Source organism: Ziziphus jujuba, chromosome 4 (genome assembly GCF_031755915.1).
Source record: "Ziziphus jujuba cultivar Dongzao chromosome 4, ASM3175591v1".
Classification (NCBI taxonomy): Eukaryota; Viridiplantae; Streptophyta; class Magnoliopsida; order Rosales; family Rhamnaceae; genus Ziziphus; species Ziziphus jujuba.
This window is the reverse complement of record NC_083382.1, coordinates 33,735,046-33,759,068: the sequence shown is the minus strand read 5'-3', so window position 1 is coordinate 33,759,068 and position 24,023 is coordinate 33,735,046. Positions and strand designations below refer to the sequence as shown.

At 34.3% G+C, this 24,023-nt stretch overlaps 3 protein-coding genes across 3 annotated transcripts; 1 reads left to right on the top strand and 2 right to left on the bottom strand.

The window, feature by feature from the left end:
* Nucleotides 1-196: 196 nt before the first annotated feature.
* Nucleotides 197-5,234, bottom strand: LOC107415064 (YTH domain-containing protein ECT4). Its single transcript, XM_016023336.4, has 9 exons — nucleotides 4,998-5,234; nucleotides 4,242-4,318; nucleotides 3,852-4,011; nucleotides 3,634-3,707; nucleotides 2,717-3,316; nucleotides 1,804-2,394; nucleotides 1,487-1,699; nucleotides 1,254-1,403; nucleotides 197-1,040 (listed from the first exon to the last, which is right to left on the bottom strand). The coding sequence occupies exons 1-9, from the start codon at nucleotides 5,023-5,025 to the stop codon at nucleotides 798-800; spliced, it is 2,136 nt and encodes a 711-aa protein (XP_015878822.1). The 5' UTR covers nucleotides 5,026-5,234; the 3' UTR covers nucleotides 197-797.
* Nucleotides 5,235-7,282: 2,048 nt separating this feature from the next.
* On the bottom strand, nucleotides 7,283-11,583 carry LOC107419341 (subtilisin-like protease SBT3.18). Its single transcript, XM_048472219.2, has 9 exons — nucleotides 11,489-11,583; nucleotides 11,211-11,302; nucleotides 10,880-10,977; nucleotides 10,439-10,627; nucleotides 9,544-10,223; nucleotides 9,387-9,454; nucleotides 9,048-9,293; nucleotides 8,834-8,948; nucleotides 7,283-8,337 (listed from the first exon to the last, which is right to left on the bottom strand). The coding sequence occupies exons 2-9, from the start codon at nucleotides 11,279-11,281 to the stop codon at nucleotides 7,459-7,461; spliced, it is 2,346 nt and encodes a 781-aa protein (XP_048328176.1). The 5' UTR covers nucleotides 11,282-11,302; nucleotides 11,489-11,583; the 3' UTR covers nucleotides 7,283-7,458.
* Nucleotides 11,584-16,593: 5,010 nt separating this feature from the next.
* LOC107415086 (probable serine/threonine-protein kinase PBL16) lies at nucleotides 16,594-21,114 on the top strand. The gene is made up of 6 exons (XM_016023369.4): nucleotides 16,594-17,167; nucleotides 18,519-18,826; nucleotides 18,980-19,115; nucleotides 19,734-19,870; nucleotides 20,205-20,328; nucleotides 20,509-21,114. The coding sequence occupies exons 1-6, from the start codon at nucleotides 17,104-17,106 to the stop codon at nucleotides 20,904-20,906; spliced, it is 1,167 nt and encodes a 388-aa protein (XP_015878855.1). The 5' UTR covers nucleotides 16,594-17,103; the 3' UTR covers nucleotides 20,907-21,114.
* Nucleotides 21,115-24,023: the final 2,909 nt, after the last annotated feature.

The following is a 24,023-nucleotide window of genomic DNA, read 5'->3' as shown; positions in this document are numbered from 1 at the left end:
AAGCAGTCTTTACCAGTTTCCCTTATGAAGTTCATTTTACACAAACACCAACTCAACAAAAGGCGGCAAATTTACCTCCTCAAATTTCTCTTTATTCTTTCCATATTTATATTGCTGCCGAAAATATTCGATTTCCACTAATTATATACCACAATAATGCTTTGGAAAACATAACAGGAGGTTAAGAAACAACATGGGAAAGGAAAGGTGAAATTCTTAAAAACTCTCGACTATATTGTAATATTTTCCCACCTTGCTTCCAGCTCTCTCTTTAACAAGTACAAAAGCAAAGCTGCCCGCTCAATGAAGTAGATCTAGATTTACAAGACAGGAAATAGCCAAACAAGTATAGGGGGAATATAAAAATGAAAAAAGATAATAAAAAAAAAAGTAAAAAAAAACAAAAAAACAAAAAAAAGAAATAAAATCATAATAAGGATATAAAAGCCACTAGACCAGAAACCCTAAACCCAAAATCTAGACAACCAAAACCTGTTAGGAGCTACGCTGTAAAAACAGAGACCCAACGAAAAATGGGGTGAAACTTGGATTCTGAGGAACATTACCCTGCTTTCAAATGCATACAGATTTCTATAACATTTACTTTCTATCCCCTCAACGAATTATTGACTCTTCAAGCAAAGCAACATATACCCATCACGGCAGTCCAAACGTTTTGAGAGACCTTGCCCCTAGCTTTGCCATGTAGTGTATTCCTAACCAGCAAAACCTTGACACTTCTAAGGGCAGACCAAATTAGCGGAGGATGGACCACCATTGTGCAAAGCAGACAGAGGCTAGCAACCATTTACAACCCCATTTCCCACAACCCTCTTCTCTGGCACAACTGACTTAGCACCCTTCGGGGCATCAACAGTCGTGATAACAGATCCATTTTCTGAAAGCTTCAAGCTGTCGCTAGCATGAACAACTGGCGCAGAGCCCAATTCTGAAGCAACATCCAACGACTTTTGGTTCAGCTCTACATTAGCCACTTCCTTCTTCTCCTCCATGGGCTTTCCTTCCCAAACCTGCTTTTCCTAGTTTCACAAATACAGAGAAAAGTCAGCCTCCACGGGGCAAATAAAACAGAAAAAGATTAAAAAAAAGAAAACGGGTGTTTGGGGGGGGGGGGGGGGGGGGGGGGGGGGGGGGGGGTGGGTGTTGAAGAAACCACCCATATACAGGTTATTTGATAAAACAACACTGGCAAAAAAAATGAAAAAATTGTAACGATGGAATGGAGCTATTGCCTGTTTGTGAAATTGCTGCTGTTGCTTAGCCTTCTTCTCCTGAATTGTCTTCTGGCGAGTCTCATAAAATCCAAAATCATCCAAAATACATGTTTTGCTGGAGTGATCCTTAAATATTTTAATCATTTTAAGACCTGGCTCCAACTTGACCTACAAAAACCAAAAGATAACTGTTATAAAAGGAAAGCAAGGAACAAGGTCAATAGTAATCTTTAAGAAGAAGTAAAAATTACCTCCTGAGTGTCCCTACTGTTTGTCACGGGTTTGTTCTCATTGTTCTCAAGAGTGATGTGCTTCAATAAACTGTTGGGAACATCTTTAACAATATGCCACTTAACAGGGAAGCAACCATTCCACTTGTCTTGCTGCCAGTACTCCACATTCTTGTTAAAATCAACCGGTCCCATCATCTCAGCGAGGCCAACAAATTGCCCACTAGTATTGACCTGAAAAAGAATATTAAAAAAATAAAAAAATAAAAAATAAAAACATTGCTCAAATTGTATTATAACAAGAAAGCTCAACCAAGCACTTGCATTGAAATACTCACTGAGAAGAAAAGAAATATGGGACAGCCATTGGACTTCTCCTGAGCCTCCTGGTATGCTGCATGAAGCTTCTTGTTCCCATTAGGCGTGCTTGCCCAGACATTGTACTTGATGCTCTTATGAACATCATCCTCACTGTATGACTTAATTATAAAAAATTTAGCATCAGAGTACTCCTCTGGGAAATCAGCTTTATTATATTGATCTCGATCCGGAACACCAATTGCCTTATCTTTCTCCTCATCATTAGTAACACTTGTTGGCAGATTCTGACCCTTAACTGCTAAAGCAGTAGGTGCAAAACTCTTCTGGTTCTTCGATCCCTTGGCTCGTGGCCCTCTATTCAGTTCATTCAAACCATCCATGTTCTCATTACCATACCCATAGTATCCACCATTTCGTCCCCTTGGTTTGTACTTGCTGTCAACAGCAAGCCACGCACGTCCACTTGTTCTTGAGTCGTAACCATGGTATCCAAAGCCCATGCCAGATCTGACTGTGTTTCCATATTGACCGTATAGCTTATTTGGGTACATTCTATTTATGAACCCAGCTGCACTCATGCCAGATACTGGTCTTGGGTGATGCAAGCCCTGTGGGACACGAAGGAAGAGAAACATGAGATGCAAAATTTTAACATTAAATATTTTTGAACTACCATTCCACAGACTACAAAAGAGGAATATTTGCATCACAAAGGAACATACATATCTATCCAAAAATATACAAATATCCACATCTAACCGAAGTCTAATACAGTTATGGTCCAATAACACCTTCAATCATTGAACAAATATAAAAACAAATAACTAAAAAAAAAAAAAAAAAAAAAAAACAATATTTCTAATTTATTTCTACACCACTTAATGCATCCTCCCCAACTCATCCCAAATAACAAAAATGTCTAATGCATACCATGTATTGAGAATTTGGACGGTAATTCTGATTCCTTGAAGATGGAATGTTATTGCCATTTGAAATTGAAGACGTAATTGCTGTACTGGTCACAGGCCTTGGCTGCCCATCTGAAAAAAGCGGGCCATCTAACCATGGGATAGGAGAACGTAAACCATCAAAAACAAATCTTGGGTCCTGATATCCAGTGGTTGGAACACGACCTGGCAAAGCACCCCTTCCATATGAACCATTAGAATTAAAAGATGAGTTCTGAAATGCTGGCTTTAAAGGAGCTGAACCATTATTTCCTTTGACTCCCCCACCATTTACAATTCCATTAGAATTCCCATTAGCTGTTTCTACAGGAAGAGGCTTCTGATCAGTAGCAATAGAGGTCGAGACCTCACTTTGAGGAGCAGCAGCAGGACTAGGAGTGTATGGCCCACTGGTCGGAGTCAGTGGCTGGAAATAATGAGGATACTGGTAGTGCTGAGGCCCATACAGTTGACCATCATTTCCCAGAGTGGGAACTGGCGAAGCTGCTGGTGAGTATGGACCATAGTGTGCATACCCATAACCATGATGATACATAAGAGAACCATTATCCCCATAAACTCCCTGAAATTATACAAACCAAAATTTTAGAATGTAACCACATATCAGAAAGATATGTATCCATGCATAAACACAGATGCATATAAGCACAGACACATATAAATTTATATATATATATATATATAGAGAGAGAGAGAGAAGGGCGGGGGGGGGGGGTGGGGGTGGAGGGAGAAACCAAATATGCAATAATATAAAATCTTACTGAAATATAATGACAACCAACAAATTAGTAATTAAGTAATTTGAGATAAACACATGCAGAAGTGATCAACGTCATCCAGGACCAATAAAAACAACCGTAACCAAGGAAAACCACTTACAGAGGTCATCTCCACTGCATCTGGATTTACATATCTAGAGTAGTCATCCCACTCATTACCAGTGCCTTCATAGCCTGCAAGATATTTAAGAAAGGCTTGACACTTTCGATGATATAACTCTATCTTGCACTATCCATATCAAAGAAGTTGGCAGTCAAAACGGCTTAATTTGGCAATCATTAAGCAGACATCTAACACACAATTTTAGATTAAAATACCTCCATAGTAATAGGCAGTAGATGGATAACCATTAGGAACATAGCACACTGACGGATCCATGAAATCAGGTAGCAAAGGGGTTACAGACCGTTCGGATGATGGGATCTGACCATTAGCAGCATTAGCAGAATCAACAGACCCAAACTGGTTAGCAGATGGCTGCATAGAAAAATACAGTCAAATTCAAATTTTTAGATTTTCTAAACATGACATATGTCATTTGTATATTTCATTACAGCCCCAATCTCGTTAAATTTTGAAATGGAATATAGGGGAAAATAAATTTCAGGACACCAAATGTCCATATACAGAAAGTTTGGAAGCGGACAAAATTGAGTATTAGAACTAGAGACATCATCTTCCAACAACTAAGATGTAGTGCATATTACCTTCTTGGTAGGCTCAGGAATTTCCAATGTCTTTGTTTGAGAATCTAAAGACAACTTCTGCAGCAAATCCGCAGCTTCTATTGATTGCAAAGTAAAGGAAACACATATATTTGTCATAATTAAAAAGGGAGACAAAGAAATCATTAAAACCGTTAATACAACCCCTGTCTCAAATCACCCAATACAATTCGGTAACTTATCATGTTTGTAAAAACAGTCACCACAGGAGCCGGTAAGACTCTACTCAATCACTCCACTAATACAAGATTAAAGAGATACCCGAACGTAAAATATCAAAGTCTAAAAGCACAGATCCTAGGAATCATATTAAGACATACAGGCAAAAGACCCAACTATAATTTTCAACTGACACTCCATCAGCAAGAACACATCTCAATCAAACACAAATAGACCAACACCAAAATCAGACCATAAAATCAAATAGAACGCAGGGCAAGAACTTTAAATTTGAAAGCTACAAATCCATATTATACCCTATAACTATTAAATTCTATAACAAATACGGGGAAACCATAAACCACAAAAGGATAAAAAAAGAACATGCTAAGTAACTGAAACAGCCAAAAAAGAAGCAACATAATCCGATCTACATGGTAAACAGAAAGCCATATCAGCAAAAGAACAGGAAACTCAGTCGGACCCAAAACCAATCCAGTAAAAACAGATCGGAAGAGAACCCAGATAAGCAAAGCATAAAACAAAGTACACCAAGATAACGAAATCTATAAAGGATACGATCCGCAGGAGAAGCGACGGTGGCCATAACAGAATAGGTAGACAGATCTCTCGCTGATTTTTGGCTTCGGATGTGTTAAACCCTAAAATCCCGGAATTGGATTACAGGGGTTTTAGCAGGAAAAGAGAGAGAAACCCTAGGAGAGAGATAGGGAGAAGGAGAGGTGGAGAGGTGAAACAACGGGTCTCACAGCCGCCAAGGGTTTGGGTTTTTGGAAAGAGAGGTTTTGTTCATCCAAAAGCGGTGATTCAAATAGCACCACGGCTCCTCTTCAGCAGTCTGATTTCGTTACCCGCAGGTCGTTTTATGATCTCATCCACCGCCTTCCATTGGCCTAAATTTCCACGTGGCGACTGATGATTTGCTGTTGTTTAAATTGGCTTGGCCGTGCTTGAGGAAATGCGAAATATGATTGGTGGGTGAGTTGGGATTGGGTACCATTCGTGCTGTGTGATTCCAATCCTCCTTCGGGTCTGGGTCTGACTATTTGTACACCTAAAGGGGAGAGTTTGGAAACCCTAATTATAAAAGGACATGGATGTCCCCATCTCTCCAAGCCATGTACTAGTATATGATGGTATTAATTTTTTTGGTCGAGCTTTGTAACGTGGGCATTTTCGGGATTTAAATATTAAGAGGCCTGCTCTGCCATTTCCTTTTAGTACAGCCTTTTCCTTTTGTGAAACTCTATATGGACAAGATATTATTTTCTATGAGTAAGAATTATAGTTGTTATTGTAGTCTTTGTCGATATCCATCTATTACACATTTTTACTTTTAATTAAATTATGTATTTCTTTGTGATTCATCGCTCCAATACTTTTCATCAAACTCATTCACCAAAAAAAATACTTTTCATCAAACTCTCTACTACTTTTCTAATAAATTTTAATTATTTTTTGTAGAATTATTAAATATAATTACTTTATAATAGTAATCCATCCATTGCAAAGCTTTGGTAATAAATACCGATTATCCTACAAGGTGACACCCCTTTTTCTTAATATATATGCATGTCCAAGAAAGATCATCCACAAATAATAGTTAGGCTCAATCTATTATTCTTTATCATTTATAATAATTTTTTTCATCAAGAATCATAATTCAGTTTGATTTGTTTTAAAATTTTGAAAGTATAAATGTTTTAACAAGTTTATAAAGTGCTTCAAGCTCTGTTTAGTAGAATTTTTTTTTTTTTTTTTTTTTTTTTGCTTAAAAGCTTTACTAGATGGTTAAAAATTTTTTATCAAAAAATAAATATGTTTGGCAAAAATCAATAAATACTTATTAATCAAAAAACGAGCTTTTTAAACTGTTTTATATAAGTCTAAATTTTGAGTTTTTATAAAAAAAATTCTTTTATTTTACCTTATATAAAAATCTAATAAGCATTTAATATAATTTAATGAGCATTTAATGCAGTTTTTTTATTTATAACCAAACACTTATTAGCTTTTTAATAAAAGTTTATTTTCAAAAAAATCTATTATTCAAAACTCTACAGACTAAATTTCTACTTTTATTAGCTATACCAAACAAATCATCAAACTTCAATTTCAAAAAAAAATTTATAGACAAAGTCAATATAGAGTGTTTTACATAAAAATTTTACAAAAATTTATAAGTACTAAAGAAACAAAATCAAAAGCAATCTAAATATGGTTCTACATTTCTTTATTTATTTTTTTTATTTTTTTGGATTATTACCTCTATTAGTCAATGAACCATGCCTATAGTTCCATTTTAGTTATCGAAGTACCTTTTTTTTTTTTTTTGTTATTTAATACTTTAGACCTTAAAGTTGTATTTTAGTGATTTTAAACAAAAAAACACACCTGCTTTTATTAAAAAAAAAAACAAAAAACAAAACAATAAGTGAACCAAAGTGCACTACAAATTAAAGTTTCAAAGCTAACAAAAAGAAAAATTCAAGAACCAAACTACAACTGTAGGTGGAGAATTTGGAATACACAGTTTATAATTATATGGACCGAAGTAGGATCTCTATACATTGGGCCTGCATATGTATTAATGGGTCAGGCAAGGAATGTCTAAGTCAGCATTCGTTATTGTCGTTTTGGGCCTTTCGAAGAACAAAAACATTTGGACCACAAGAACCCAATGGGTTTATGTCCACAAATCTACTATCCAATAACGGATATATGGTTTATGATTATGAACCCTATTGATTTTCGTGTACAAAGGTGAGAGTTGTTCGTAAGACATTAATATAGAAAATATATTATAAATGAGACATTGGATTTACAAACAGTTAGTGTAATTGAAATGTTCACATATACATGATATGGACATACACACTTTAACCAATCAGATCTGTATCTGATTTAGAAATTCAAATATTATTATTCATTCATGCATGCGGTTGTGGATCGATGATTAACATCATCATTCATACATTGAATTTTAAAGAGGAAAATAGAAGGGAGCATGCATGATAAATCATTTGCGTTGGAGAAACAAGAAATTATTACGAGGCTGCTGCTGAGCAGTAGCGTTGTGGTTGTGGTGGTTATTGACGCACACAACCAAGGGAGACCTTACGTGATGAAAGCCATCTGACCAAACAATGTCCCCAAAATCACATCTTCGGCCAGTTGCTGGTGGAGAGTTGTGAATAGGGTAGAGGGTGACATAGTAGGTAATCTCTTGCCTAAACCAGGAGAATACTAAAACCCTGGGCCTTATGACCACCTCCACTCCAAGAGGCTTAACAATCCTCCAAATCAAGTAAACGGCGTTCCTGTTATGCCCAACATTGCGAACCCTGCGCTTAAGGGTGCGAGGGGATCGCAGATCGGTGACGGTGATGGAAGGGTAATTCATGTTGGATATTAGATTTGTGGATGAGGCAGCACACGTGGTGGTGACGTCAGGGTGGGGGCAGGGGGCTAGAATTAGCATGGCTTCAATCTGCTGCTGGGTGTAGCCGATGTGGCAGAGGAATAGAATGTAGTCGGTGGTTTCCATGTCGTACACCAACCCGGGATCGAATGCTTTCAAGGGGTCAACGTGGCCGGCTCCGACGTCGAAGGGATCGGAAGGTTTCATGGAAGCGGAGTCGAGAATGGGGTGGTGGACGGAGTATTTGTCGGTGTTGTAGGCGGTGGTGACGAGGGCAGATCGGATGGCGGCCGGAGACCAGTGGGGATGAGCTGATTTGAGGAGGGCAACAATGGCGGAGACGTGCGGGCATGACATGGAAGTTCCTGACAGAAAATTCCACTTCACATTTCTTCGTTTGTCACTAGGATCCACGGTTGGAGGAGTATTTTCAGGCCATGCTGCCAATATGTTTACTCCTGGAGCGCTTATGTCTGGCTGCATATTAAAATATTATTGGGTTCATTAATTATATATATATATATGTATATATAAATATATATACATCCATATCGATAATATCCCATAATCCATATGATACGCATGTATATATATATATATATATGCATATGCACTGTATATGTGTTGAGTTAATGATAAATTAATTAATAATAAAGAAAAAAAATAAATAAGTATTATTCGGAGATGTAAATATATATATATATATAAAACTAAATTTTATAATGTGAATAGTTCACATGCAGACTATAGACTATATTAAAGCAAATTATATTAAAGTGAATGCTTTTTGAAAAAAAAAATATTAATGTTGTTATATATATGTACACAGTAAAATTGATATTTTTTTTTTTTAAAACGCTAAAAAATATTAATTTTAATGTGTTTTATAAATCATCATAAAACTATTAACTCTCTTTATATATATATATATATATATATATATATATATATGTATGTCAGATGTAGTGAGGACCTTGAGAATATCGGGTGCAAGGGAGCTAGGGCCTCTTGAGGAGAAGAAAGCAACAGTAGGAGCCGGTGACTTGCCGATGATGGTTTTACTTGCTTCTATGTGCACTAGTGGGGGCCTATCGACATACATATTAATTTAAACTCCATTAATAATTAATATAAACATGTTGTTGAATTAATTAATAATTGTAGCGCATGCATGTGAATATATATACTTGCGAGAAGAAACAAGAAAGTTCCTAAGTAGAGTTCCCTGTTGAATGTTGAGATGAAGAGTGGGGATTGTATCAACTAGAGTGAGCTTGACGGTGGGTTCCACGAAGATCAAAGCCAATGCGCTAGCATTCCTCGCTGCTTCTTCTGCCTCCTCAACATTCACTTGTCCGGCAGTGGAGAAGCATATTATCACTTTACCCTCCGCTGTTTTTGATACATTTCTCCGGTTACTGGCCCTGCAAATCCTGCATGCATATTCCGATTTGAATATTAATTGGAATATTAATTCATGATGACTTGTATGTAGTGTATGTGGTGGTGGTGGTGGTGGAACGTACGAATTGAAAAAATAGGGATATGCATCCGCCAATTTGGCTTTAATAGGTGAGGTGATAAAACTTTCTCCCTGTCCAACCAATTACTCAATTAATTCCAGATAAAAAGCACATAAGATATAAATAATATATATATATATATATATATAGATATGCGCACCAGGAAGGAAAGATTGGTATCTGGGAGAATAATGGAAGTAGAAAACATTCGATCAATAGAGGAAGCAGCGACAGAAATGGACCAAGGCGCAACATTGGTGACAAGACCTGGATCGGATCCATCATTCCCGGCGGAGAAGACCACAGAAACTCCCAGCTGGGCTGCATGGAAGGAGCCGATGGCAGTGCTGGAATTAAAAAAGGGCCGTAATGGGGGAGTGACACCGATGGAAGCGGAGATGACATGCACCCCATCGTAGAGAGCATCATCAAAAGCTGCAATGACGTCAGCTTCGTTGCATATGGATTCGTAATCCTTCCCCCAGCAGGCTTTGTACACTGCGAGACGAGCCCTTGGAGCACCCCCTCTTGCAATTCCCTTCCCCAGTGACCCCATGAAACTGATTGCTTCATCTACTACGGATCCCACTGCTGTTGACGCCGTGTGGGTCCCGTGGCCCAGGAAATCTCTGGCCGATCGGTATTCCGGATTCCCGCTGCGGTTGAGTGGCCCGTATCTTCTTTCGAACCCTTCCAAGTAGTAACGAGCGCCGATTAACTTGCGGTTGCACGCTTTCTCTGGCTCAAACATTTCTCCTTTACAACACCTTCCTTTCCAGCTCCATGGGATAGGCTTCATCCCACCATCTTCCCTAAAGCTACGAGATTCCGGCCATATACCTGCTTATATCCATATATATATATATATATATATATATATAAATATACATATGCATCATGCATATGCATGCCTTCTTGATTAATTAATTAATTACTGCATGCACTATATATATATATATAGTTATAATATAATAATTCCACTTAATCATTATATACTAGTTAGCTGGTAATTATATTGGAGAATAATATATTTCGAAATTAAATTAATCGAACACCTGAATCAATGATCCCAACTACAACATCATCACCATAAATGTAGGCCATATTATTATTATTGGTGATGTTGTTATTGCTGGGCGTAGGCGTGGCCATATGGCCTAAGGTAAGTCCCAGGAAGTCCCAACTCCTTGTTGTGTGCAAATGCAGCGTCTTGCTTTTAAACACTGATATTACTTCTTTCCTCTCTGCATAAAAACTATTTAATTAAAAAAACAGCCCTAATTATTTTATTTTATTAATCTTCTGTCGATACATATATATATATATATATATATATTCCAAATATTTCATCATGACTCTTAAAGAATAAATTAGCCTATAGCTAATTAAATATATATATATATATATATATATATGTAAACGAAAAAATATTTATAAAAAAAAAACACCACACACACGCACACACACACACACACACACACAAATATTTATATTACTAGCTAAAGCGGATGCTTGGGTTGAATCGAGCATTGCTGAAAACCCTGAGAAACTATGCTTGTAGCTATACACCATGGCTTGCTTTGCATCTTCTTCACTACAACAAATTAAAGCACATACGTAATAAATTAATTGAACAGAAATATTTTGCGACTCTGTGTTTCTAAGTGGTGTGTGTGTATATATATGTATATATGTAAGTACGTGAGTACGTGTTAATTGACCACAACTCCATCTTGACATGCATTATAATTGGATCTAGCTAGCTACAACATATATGTATATATATATATATATGAATTAATAAAAGTAGCTAATTAGTTAATTAACCTTAGAAAGACTTTAGATAGAAGTTGAACATGGTAGTCTGAAGTGAGCATAGGATCACGAATATGATTCATCCCCAGATAGACAATATAAACCTGGATCATCCATCCATCGCACACACAAGAAAAACAAATCGATAAATCATCCATCAAGATGTACATATATGTATATATATATATATATAGATGACATGATAATTACAAAAAGAGATAATATATAGAACCAGAAAAAAAGAAAAAAAAAAGTAAGATAGCACTTTAAAAAAAAAAAAAAAATGTTACACAAGGAGTTTTGGCAGGGGTGGAGCGAGTAACATAAAGTGAAAGTGAGAGCAGTAATAGGCCCCAAAAATATTGAAGACTGATGATAGTTGCCATTTTCGACTCCCGTGGATGAACCACACATGGGTGGTCGGGTTTATATAGTAGTGGTGTTGTAGTAAAACGTTGATTATTTATGATTTCCAAGTGGGAATGGTTATAGTGCGTGAACTTCAAGACTTTCAAGGCTGCAAGACACACTGACTGACATATACATTGTCCATGATGATATTTTCTATTCCAAGCTAGCTATAATTAGTTGACAAAATTAAATTAAGAATGACGGAGAGCATTTACTCTCTCCCTCTATGCTTCCTAATTATAGGTATATAAAAAATTATACCAATGTCTATACCTTAGGTAGAGTGGCATCCAAAGACTACTACTACATTTACACATGCACTTCCAGTATAGTTCCTCCCATCCTTCTAATGAAACCCACTAGATTTGCTAGCTACCTACCTAAGAATTAAAGATATTTATATGCATGTGATCATCTTCACCATTCTTTTAGATAAAAGCATTTTAGTCTCTCTTGTATCTTGGAATTAACTAACTAGTTAACCAGTGATCAACCTAAACTGCACTACAATCTTAATGTTCTTTACCAGGCAATAACCAAATCAATGGTCTTGCTCTTACATTAATAGTAATGCATCATATATCATCTACACATTCATTCGTCCTTAACATAAATAAGCACTACCAATAGTTTAACTGGTGGATTTCATTCTACTTTCTGAAGCACATACTACTTGAGTATAGTAATCTAAAGCATATACTAATAGCTCATTCTATATTACATTCACCACATATAGATTGAACAAAATCTAATGTATGAAGTATGATTATGCCCTATGTTACAAGTAGAGGACTAAAGCAAGCATATAGGTAGGGCATTATTAATCTGTTATCTGTATGTTATCCTTATTGTATTTAAAAAAAAAAAAAAAAAACACAAATTTCTCCACAATAAGCAACTTATGCTTAATCAACTTAATCATTGTTGGATGAATTTTTCTTAACGCGTACATTGCGTAATTTGTGTCTATTCGTGTTGCGTAATTTGAGAATTATAACTAAGAGCTTAACTTTTGAGGTAAGTTTTAATTTTATATAAGCTTGCACCTTCACATCATTTTGTATTCTTCTACATGAATCTTCAAAACTTGCTTTAGAATATGCATTCCAAATTCAGTAGCAATCAATTATGGCATCTTCATATGCATCATATACAATAATATGATTGAAATAAAGCATACATCTAGTTTGCTTTGGTAAGCAGTAATTTCAAGTGCAACATAATCTATCATCCAAATTGGGATTTACCTTAATTATTTGGTTGAATTCCAATCACATTCTAGGCCTATAGTATCTATTTTAATGTGTATAAAATGGAGAATTGTTTGTTGTTATATATATATATATATTAAAGGGTATTATTTGTAAAGTTTTTACAAATTAATGACATGTAGCGGTATCATGAATTTCGTTTTCAAGTGGTAAAGGAAATACGTCATATCTAGGAGAAGAAATGTACTAAATAACATGTAGACATCAACGACTAACCGTTCGCTATATTCAGTGTTAGTAACATATATAGCTGCGAAGTGTTTCTAAGCGCACAATATATGCATAACCTGTAAGTAAAGACTTAATATTATCAAGTGCCTGTCACACTTACCTAGCTAGGTAGAATCGATTGAAATTTGAATATATATATATAGCTAGGCATGTCATGAAGAAGAAGAAGAAGAAGAAGAAGAAGAAGAAGGTATATGTACATATTTTGTTTTTGAAAAAGTCATTAAGATCTTAAATTTTCCATCGCTGGCATTTGGTTGTCATGAGATAGTAGGACCTCTTATTATAGTATTTGCATGGCTTTTAGTGATCGATTCAACCAATATGTAAGCATGGTCCATAAAATCACGAAATAAAATTACCCTTTTGCCCAGGTTGAAGTTAACTGGATGATGTGTGCTCTGGTACTTCAGATAATTAATTCATTAGCTTGCTCTGTCATCTTTGCAAAGGTGGGGCCAAATTAAGTCGCATTAAAGCATTCATGAATTGGGGAACAGCAGTTTTCATAGGTTGAAAATAATAATATATCATGATTAATCATAAAATTAATTTTTGATATATATATATATATATACACACAAATATATATTGCAATAATTGTTTTTTATTTATGTTTGTAAATGTATATTCAACATTTTATAATTAGTGAAAAGTGCTTGATTACAGTAATATTAATTAATAGTATGGATGATATAGGTACACCACAATGTATATATATATATATATATATCTTAACTATGATTATTCTGTTTTGTTTCTTTTTTATTTATTTTTTGCATTGACTATGACTAATTATTGAGTTACATTGACATTAATTAAATGGATTTTTGAGAAAAAGAAAATTAATTATATGGATGTATAAAGTACTATGATTAACAACACATATACCTCTTTTATAATTCTCCAATTATCTGCACAGTTTCCTCACTAATTATATTACCCATAATTATCTGTAGAAGACAATAATTTATCTAAATGTGTGGGCTGTCAGCTTTCTTTCACTTTTATATATGTATATGATTATGTCACTGTGGTAACCTTCAAGGTTACCTTGTGAGAATTATTACAATTAAACAAATAATTAGGATTCTACAAAAAAAGGGGGAAGAAAAAAGAAAAAGAAAAAGAAGAAGAAATAATTAGGAAGGAATATACACATACTGGGTTTTGGGCCCATAAGACAACTAGACCTAATTAAATTGCTTTTACTTATTAGTAGACTTCCAATGAGAGGATATAACATATATATATATATATATATATATATATATGTATATATATATTTGTTATGTATCTGGCACCGTGGGACATATTACATAGCCCGACAATCCATAAAACCAGTAAAACATTTCTCTGACTATATAATATATAATACATGATATTTATATATAAATACATAAATTGGACATATATCTATATATATAAGTTGAGTTGATTTAGTACTGATCATATTTATTTTCCTGTATATATATGATTAAGTAACCCACATGCATTCCAATTTATTCATTGCAGAGAAAAAAGCAACTTAATTTTCTTATCCTTTAAGAACAAAAAATTGTTCATCACGCAGCCGATCGAAGACCATACAATATTAGAGAGACGTCATACACCAACATTATAGTTTCGTCGTAGACCATTAATTAATAGATTCATAATTGCGTGGCTTTTCATCATTCTTCAGATTAAGTAAAAGCTTAAGTTATAAACATATTCAGTATAGAATTTAATTATCAGTAAAACCATTAATGCAATTATGTGAGCTATAATTAATCAACTTTTGTTTAATATATCACTATATAATTAATTACTATTTTTTTGGAGTAATTCTTTGCACACATATTCTATCAAAACATACTTACCTAGTCTTAGCAAAAAAGGAAAAACAAAACAAAATTCTACCAAAACATCGAACATAGATTTTCGTATATAAAATATTGATGCTGATTATGTAACACTGCTAATTTATTTTATATTTTCTGTTCACATATAGTTGGCATCAAGTGAGCAATTCCAAAACATTCATTTAAAAAAAAAAAAAAAGAGCTTCGAGTAAACTTGAGTACCTGCTCGCGCACACACACACATACACACAAAAAAAAAAAATAAATAAATAAATAAAAATAAAAAGTGAAGGGGCAATATCGAAACATTAGTCTCCACTATCGGTGACGGATAGAGTCATTTTCAACAGAATGTCCATATCTGCAAGTGGGTATGGAAGAGAAGTATATTTAAGGTTGAAAGGGAGGTAATTAATTAATAATGGACTGAGTTTGAATTTAATGCACAGATTTGAGATTAGCAATAAGCTCATATATATAAGCATACACACATATAAATATTTATATATATATATATGCTATTGCTCTACCTCCTTGGTCAATGCCATGATGTTTATTGGCCACATTATGTATCATCGTACCATCTCCCACTCCGCGCATCACCGCAATACGCTTGCTTTTCGTTTCTTTTTTTATTGAGAATGACGAAACTAAAATAAACTCTTAAAAGTCAAGAGCATAACTTTACTCTTTATAAAATATATATGTTGATTTTCTTAATTACCCTTTCGTCATATAAAAATTCGACACACTTAATTTGTATTGATAGAAATTATACAAATAAAAGCTGCCAAAAAAATTTCTCAACTTGAAGGAGATAAAAAGAAAATAAAACAGTTGAAGTAAAAATATTATTTTTAGCAATAAATAATGTCAAATTAACTGAAATGGGAGATACTATCGTGATACAAACTGTGTACACCAGTTCTCATGATTAATTGGTAGACAAAAAAGAAAATCAGATGATCTTTTGCTTATTTACCCAAAAAAAAAAAAAATTAATCTTTTGCTTCTGAGACAATTAAGCCTCCCTATGTATGAGACTCTGAAGACATTTACATACTAGATAAATCATAGGAAAAAATGTATCCATTTAGAATATATTTAAGAAACTCTTTAAAAATAAAAAACATCTTTTATACAATAAAGAACATATTTAAACATAAATAATAAAACTTTTAAAAATTTTCCAACAATATTTTTTATATCATTTTTTATTTTTATTTTATCGATAAATATTTATTGGTATGTATATTTTTTTTTTATTTTTTATTTTTGACAATAAATAGTAATTAAAATATATTAATATAATATAAAATATAAAAAATATGTCTTTGAAGTGTTAAACTACTAATGTATTTTAAAGAATTAAAATACAAAATAGATTAAAATTTATTTTTAAAAATTAACTCTTTAAAATAAAAAATTTATAAAAACTAAAAAAGTCTTTCAGGATGCTCTTAGATGTTATTCATTTTCATATATACACTTATGTTTTTATATATATTATACATATAACATTAGGTAAGGTGGTTGTAAGCTTCCCGCAATTGGGTGCAACTTAATTCACACAAAAATATATAAATAAAAAGGTACAACTTTCAAGCCAGGGGTGGGAGAGTGGGAACTACGGAAAAAATAGCTGCAAAGTGCAAACGCAAGACAGCGAGAGAGAGAGAGAGAGAGAGAGAGAGAGTGAATGTCGAGTTGGAGAATGATGGAAAAGGATTGGCGGGGATATATTGCATTTTCTATGCGCACTAAGAAGAAGAAAATGCGCAAACGCATATTTAGAATCCCAACAAAAGCCCGACTCTGTGGGCCCATTTCCGCCATGGCCAAGAACCATCACCCACCTCAACTCCCCCACCCCAACCCCCATCATTACCATCAAGAAATCTCTTTTACTTCTTCTCTAATTCATAACATTTGCACCCACAAACCAAAATTTGCCCTTTTTCTCATAAAACCCATTTCATAAAATTAAAATTTAAAAATAAAAAGAGTGTGTGTGTGTGTGTGTTTTTTCTTTTTCCATTTCATTTTTCTTACTCTCCAACTCTTTCTTAAAGAGTGAAGAAACTTTGGCTGTGGTGATGGAGGGTTGTTGAGGACGTGGAGTTTGGGTTTGTTTCTGGTTATGGTATAATGGGGAATTGCTGGTGCAGGTTGGAGCCTTCAGTTTATAGAGTCTCATCCAATGGGAAGTCAGGTTGGTTTAAATGTTCTTATTTTTTATTTTTATTTTTTTCGATGAGTCTTCAATCTGTGATTGTTATTCGGTTTGTATTTCTGTTATTCCTTTCTTTCTTTCTTTATTTCTTTCTTTCAGTAGATTGAGATTAAGATTAAACTATGATGCAAATGATTTTTATCTGTGTTTGATCTTCTCGTATTATGGGTGGATTATAATGTTCAAGAAGCTCAATGTATAATTCATAATCTCAATTGATGTAGAACCTTTTATGAAATTGAGAGTGAAATTCATAATTTTAATAAAATTACAAAATATAAGATTAAAAGGTTATATTCCTTTGCTCTGCTTTAGCTTTTTATTTTACTTTTCCTGGTTTTTTTCATTGGTAATTATTGTAAAGTTAAAAGGTCTTGCAAATATCAGGATGCAGTTTAGGTTCTTCTAATCTTCTGCAATCAGAAATGGAGAAAAACAAAGAAGATATACATTTTTTTTACACTTTTTTGTATTTGACAACTCAAAAAGGTGATCCACTTACTTTTCCTCTGTGTGTAGTGGAACCTCCTCGACATAGTGCGTTGATTCTTATCTTAATTTCTGTTGACTCTTCAAGAGATTTTATCCTTTGCTTAAAAGTTTAACTTTTCTTTAACCCTTTTTAACAGGTATCTTCACATTCTTTTCCTTTCTTTTCCGTTATTGGTTTAACAGTAAATTTTTAGTTTTTTAGACTTGTCATAGTCCATATGGATTCGAGATCATGAAGTTGACTTAAAGTCGCATCTTTTTTTTTCCCCCCCTTCTCTTTGTATAACTACTCATATAGAATGAATTCAGTAGTATTTTCAAGCATGTCCTCCTTTCAAATTACAACTGAAACAAAAATAAACTACCGAGTTTGGTTTTTTGTTTTTATTATCTAATTGTTTGTAATTTGCTTACTTCTAATGTTTGTTAATCTAAGTAAAAGTTAGTGTTTACTAGGTATTTCAAATAACTATAAGCCTGTACAAAATAAAATTAACCAACACAATTGCAAATGGTTTTCACTTTTGTGTTTAAGCTTTTCCCCCTTATGCTTGTAGTTAATTGAGATGCCCAACTACCTAACTACCGCTAACGCTTACAGACATTTGAAGGGACTAAATTTCACATAATTGAGTAGGAAAAAAAATAAAAAATAAAAAACCAATGCGTTACCAAATGCCACCTAGTGCTTCTAATTTTGTTTTTACTTTCTAAAGCAATAATTTCAATCGTCTTTAGTACTCCGTATGGGATTGGTTTTCACCATGAAAGAACAAATTCACTTATTCTCATCTGTTTGTCAGATATGTGATTTTTGCTCTCTCATTTTACTTTTCAGAGTCTCCAAAAGATCAGAGCCCCTCAGCGAAACCTAGAAATGATGATAGTAAGTTACCATCTAATCCTGAAGAAGTTGAGAAGCTTCGTCGTGATTCAGCAGCAAATCCATTGATTGCATTCACATTCAGTGAATTAAAGATAATGACTGGAAATTTTAGGCAAGACCACATGTTGGGTGGTGGAGGATTTGGAAGTGTTTATAAAGGTTTCATCACTGAGGACTTAAGAGAGGGTCTTCCACCTCTTCAAGTGGCTGTAAAGGTTCATGATGGAGATAATAGTTATCAAGGACACAGAGAATGGCTGGTACCTTAACATTCTATTTATTAGTCCTTAAAAAGATATTTAACGAAAATTAGAAAAGATCACTAGCTTGCTCTATGTATAATCTCTCTCTTTCTCGCTATAGATAATTTTATAACCTTTATCAGATTCATTTATAGCTTTCTGCATTTCTAGGCAGAAGTCATATTTTTGGGGCAGCTTTCCCATCCAAACTTGGTAAAACTGATCGGTTATTGCTGTGAAGATGAACATCGGGTATTAATATATGAGTACATGGCTCGGGGTAGCGTGGAAAACAATTTATTCTCAAGTAAGCATTCCATTCTATTTTTCCTTTGTATTCTTATTAATAATTTTAACAATGTAATAATTGAAAAGGAAAAACAGTTTGAGAAAGGTCAGTTTCCTTGCCATTTAAGCCTCTTAACATATTTATCCTCTCGTGACTTCTCCTTTCCAACATCAATTTCTGTAACCCAGGCTATAGGATATGAAAATTTGTTTAATAACATTGCATGGTGTAGGCTTACCATATTACAATATTGATTGTTTTACGTGTAAGGGTTTGAAAGCAATGATCCATGGCGATGTCTAGCATCTTGTTTACATGCCATCAAAATGTAAAGGTTTGCTGGAAGATAGAACTAAGTGTTGAATAGATGGTCATTCAACTAGAAGCAAAATCATAGGAGAAATGAATTTTTGGTTTTGAAAGTGCATAAGATAATATCTCAAACTTTCTTCTTCTTCTTATTTATTTATTTATTTTTGGGTACAAAACTGAAAATTGGAGTTATTTAGAGAATGTGATCTGAAAAGAAACATGTTGTTTCCATATAGAATGTTTCCAGATTCTATATGCTACTATGTTAACAAATTCCTTTAGATTTTGATTGTGTTAATGTAGATATTTGCTTCATGTTTGCAGGAGTATTGCTTCCCATGCCTTGGTCCATAAGAATGAAGATTGCACTTGGTGCTGCAAAAGGACTTGCCTTCCTTCACGAAGCTGAGCAACCTGTCATCTATCGTGATTTTAAGACATCTAATATTCTGCTGGACCTGGTTAGTTGCTCTATATCTTCACTTAAAAATGAAAATCAACTAATTCACTTGAATTTGTTGAATAACATAAAAGAAGGAATTATCTACTCTTGTATTATGACAATTACATTGGTAATTATGGTAGGACTAGTACTCTTCATGCATTGCTCAGAAACTATACTACCAAGGGCATATAGCTAATAATTTGTTGAGGACAAATCCAGCATGAAAAAAGATGTGTATAACACCTTTCAAATTTACCACTTGAGCAAAAAAATGAAATCAGGACTATAATTTAATGCCATTTCTATGGTTTGTACTTACTAGTGCAGTTTCTTTTCAATGCCTGAAACAGGACTACAATGCAAAGCTCTCTGACTTTGGCCTTGCAAAAGACGGACCAGTAGGTGACAAATCTCATGTTTCTACACGCATAATGGGGACATATGGATATGCTGCACCAGAGTACATCATGACTGGTAAGTCATTCCTAAACAAAAGGCCTTTCAGATCATATTTAGATTGAATGATTTTCCCATTGTTCAACATTTCTGACATTCAAACAATTTGGTCATTTAGATTTTGTGTAAATGAATGATTTCATGCTGTTGGATGTAATAAAATCCAGACTAACATAATCACAATCTATCGCTGTGCAGGCCATTTAACTCCTAGAAGTGATGTTTACAGCTTTGGTGTTGTTCTTCTTGAGCTTTTGACGGGAAGAAAATCTTTGGACAAGTTGAGACCAGCTCGGGAGCAAAACCTCACAGATTGGGCTCTTCCTCTGCTTAAAGAGAAGAAGAAATTTCTGAATATTGTGGATCCAAGACTGGAGGGAGATTATCCTATAAAAGGAGTTCACAAGGCAGCCATGTTGGCTTACCATTGCTTGAACCGAAACCCAAAAGCCAGGCCTCTAATGAGAGACATCGTGGACTCCTTGGAGCCCTTGCAGGTTCCTGTGGAAGTTTCTGCTGAAAAAACTGGTCTGACTGTGATCAGCCAGATTCCAGAAGCACAAATTAAAATAGTAGAGAATTCAAAATGTACTTGACATGGGTACTGTTTTGGTGTCACAAGTTTTTTCTCCAGTTTTGGAATAGATAGTTTTTCTTGTTTGTATATGGAAAAAAGAGAAAGATATGCCTGTTCTTTTTTCTTTTTTCTTTTGTTTTTTGGAACGTGGTTTTGATGATAACTAGCAATTTGATTATTGTAACAAATACGTAAATATCAATCTAAAAGGCAGAGGATATGGAATTCGACCTATGTATAGAGATTAACAATTCTACTTGTTTTTTGGTAGTCTAGTTGGACGTCAAAGTTGCCCATTGTCCAAATTTGATCACGCAAAATCTAATTGGCTTTTTTAGATCACCACACATGGTAGTTAATATGCACATAGTCTTTGACAGTGTTGTTAGGAAATTGTGTTGTGTGGCACACAATTACAGCTGAAGTCGAAATCATAAAAATAAGAAATTTGCGTGTAAAATATGCAAATAAAAATACATACAAAATAATTGATAATTGTAAAAGAATTTTATTATAGCAAAAATATATAATAATTTTTCTCTAAAATAAAGAAATCACAATTGACAATATCCTTTCTCTTTTAATTGGAGAAAAGGAAATATACAAATATTTCGGAATGACTTTTTCTCTCTCTAATACTCTCCTTTTCTCTCTCTATGTTTCTCACAAAATAAAGATATGAATATTTAGGTGAAACCCTTTTAATTTTCTCTTTAATATTCTCCTTCCCGCTCTTTACTTCTCATGCCAAGAAATGGAATTGGCTTCTACATGAAAATGGGATGAACCATTCTTCAAAATGGGATCAGTTTTGCAACGAGCCTAGATGCATATATATAAAGGAGAAGAGGTAGTGGAATTCAAATTGAAATTGAATTCTCTTTTAGTGGAGTTCAACTTGAAATTGATTTCTTTTAAGGTAGTGGAGTTTAAATTGAATTTGTCCTCTATCATGACAATTTAATATTTGCAATCATCTTTATCCCTTAAGTCAACATATGTGGCTTGATTGATAAGGCCAAAAGTGGCTTTACCGTCACATATCTCCTACTTAAAGCTACTTTTGCTATAACTCTTCTATCCTTTCTACTTGCCATTTCATTCCCATGCTCCTCATATTTCTGCTAGGCCAATGGAGGATTTAAAGTCTGATTTTGCATAACATAATGCAGCATTTGAGGTACTTTTCATATAACTCAGGATCCTCTTCACAGCATTCTAATGCTCTCTATTAGGATTCGCCATGTATCGACTAACCGCTCCCACTGATTGTGCAATGTCTGATCTTGTGCATACCATAGAGAACATTAAGTTACCGACAGCTGATGCATACGATACTTGAAACATTTCCATCCTTTTTCTTTCATTGTTAGGGCTCATCCTTAAGGATAACTTAAAATTAATAGGAAGAGGGGTAAGAATTGGTTTACAATTTTGTATGTTGAAACACTGCCAAATTATTTTCTTCAAATAATTCTTCTGAGAAAGCCAAATCTTCCTATTATTTTTGTCTCGGTAAATTTGCATCCCTAGAATCTTGTTTGCCAATCCTAAGTCCTTCATTTCAAACTCCCTAGCCAACTATGCCTTCAAGTCTTTAATGCGATCTTTGTTGGGGCCTGCTACCAATATGTCGTCAACATATAACAACAAAATAATGAAATCACCATCACCAAATCTCTTATCCTAGTAAGCACAAGGATCTAAACTAAGTTTCTTGTATCCAAGGCTTATGATGAAGGAATCAAATCTCTTATACCAACATCTCGGCGCCTGTTTGAGTCCATATAGAGATTTATTCAACCTGCAAACTAAGTTATCCTCTCCTTTTTTTTTTCAAAAACCTCCTGGTTGGAGTATATAAATATCTTCTTCAAGTTTTTCCTGAAGAAATGTAGTTTTCACATCTCTGTTGATTATTATCTTGTGGGCAGTGGGATCCTACAGGCGATACCCTTTAACTCCATCAACATACTCTAAGAAAATACACTTTCTGGATTTTGGATCTAGCTTTGATGTTTCTTGGGTGTTGTACATAACAAAAGCAGGACTTCCAAATATATGTAAGCGAGAATAATCAGCTGGTTTACAAATTCACATCTCCATCGACGTTTTCAAATTAATTGTGGTTGATGGTGACCGATTGATCATATAGCAGGCAGTCTTAACTGCTTCTGTCAAAATGACTTGGCCATCCCCGCAGTTCTCAACATCGCTCTTGTCCTTTCCTACAAGGTTCTGTTCATTCGCTCTGCTACTCCATTTTGCTGTAGAGTGTGAACTGCCTCTTGATACCTTATAGTTGACAAAAGTTATCAAATTTTTCACTAGTATATTCTCATCCATTGTCCGTCCTCAAATACTTGATCTTCTTCTCATATTCAAGTTCCACCTGCACTTTGAATATTTTGAAAACTGGAAATACATCCGTTTTCCTTTTAATTGGATACACCCAACATCTCCTAGAGTAATCAATAAAAGATACAAAATATCTTGCACCTCCTAGGGACAGAACTGGTGCTTGTCAAACATCGGAGTGGATCAACTCTAAGATAGCTTTGCTTCTAGTATTAAATTGCTAAAGTTTAATCTATGCTGCTTACTAATAACACAACGCTTACAAAATGGTAATGAAACCTTTTTGAGCCCTAGAATAAGCTTTTGTTCAGCAAGAATCTTCAAACCTCATTCAACATGTGGCCAAGCTTACTATGCCACATCATCATTGATTCTTCTGCAGAACTTGCCGATGTCGTAGATGCTTCTCCTCCTTGTTGTGTTTCTCCTCTAAGCAGGTACAGATTTGTAGCTATCTTTTTTGCTTTCATCATCACAAGCGCACCTTGAATTATTTTCATGATCCCATCTTAAATAAACGTTTTACACCCATTATTATCTAATTGTCCCAAAGACAATAGATTTTTGTTCAGGCCTCATACAATTTTGTCAAAGTGTCCTATATTTCTTTTGTAGTTTTTTTCTCTGCCACAATTTACAATACTTCATCGGCAAGTGCTAGATGCAAATTAACAATAGCATTGCCAACCATCTCCTACCACTTGCCGTTGTCAACGATCTCTATGGGCGTTTCTTTAATTGCTGCAAAGCAGTTATCTTTTCTTAAAACTACTTTTAT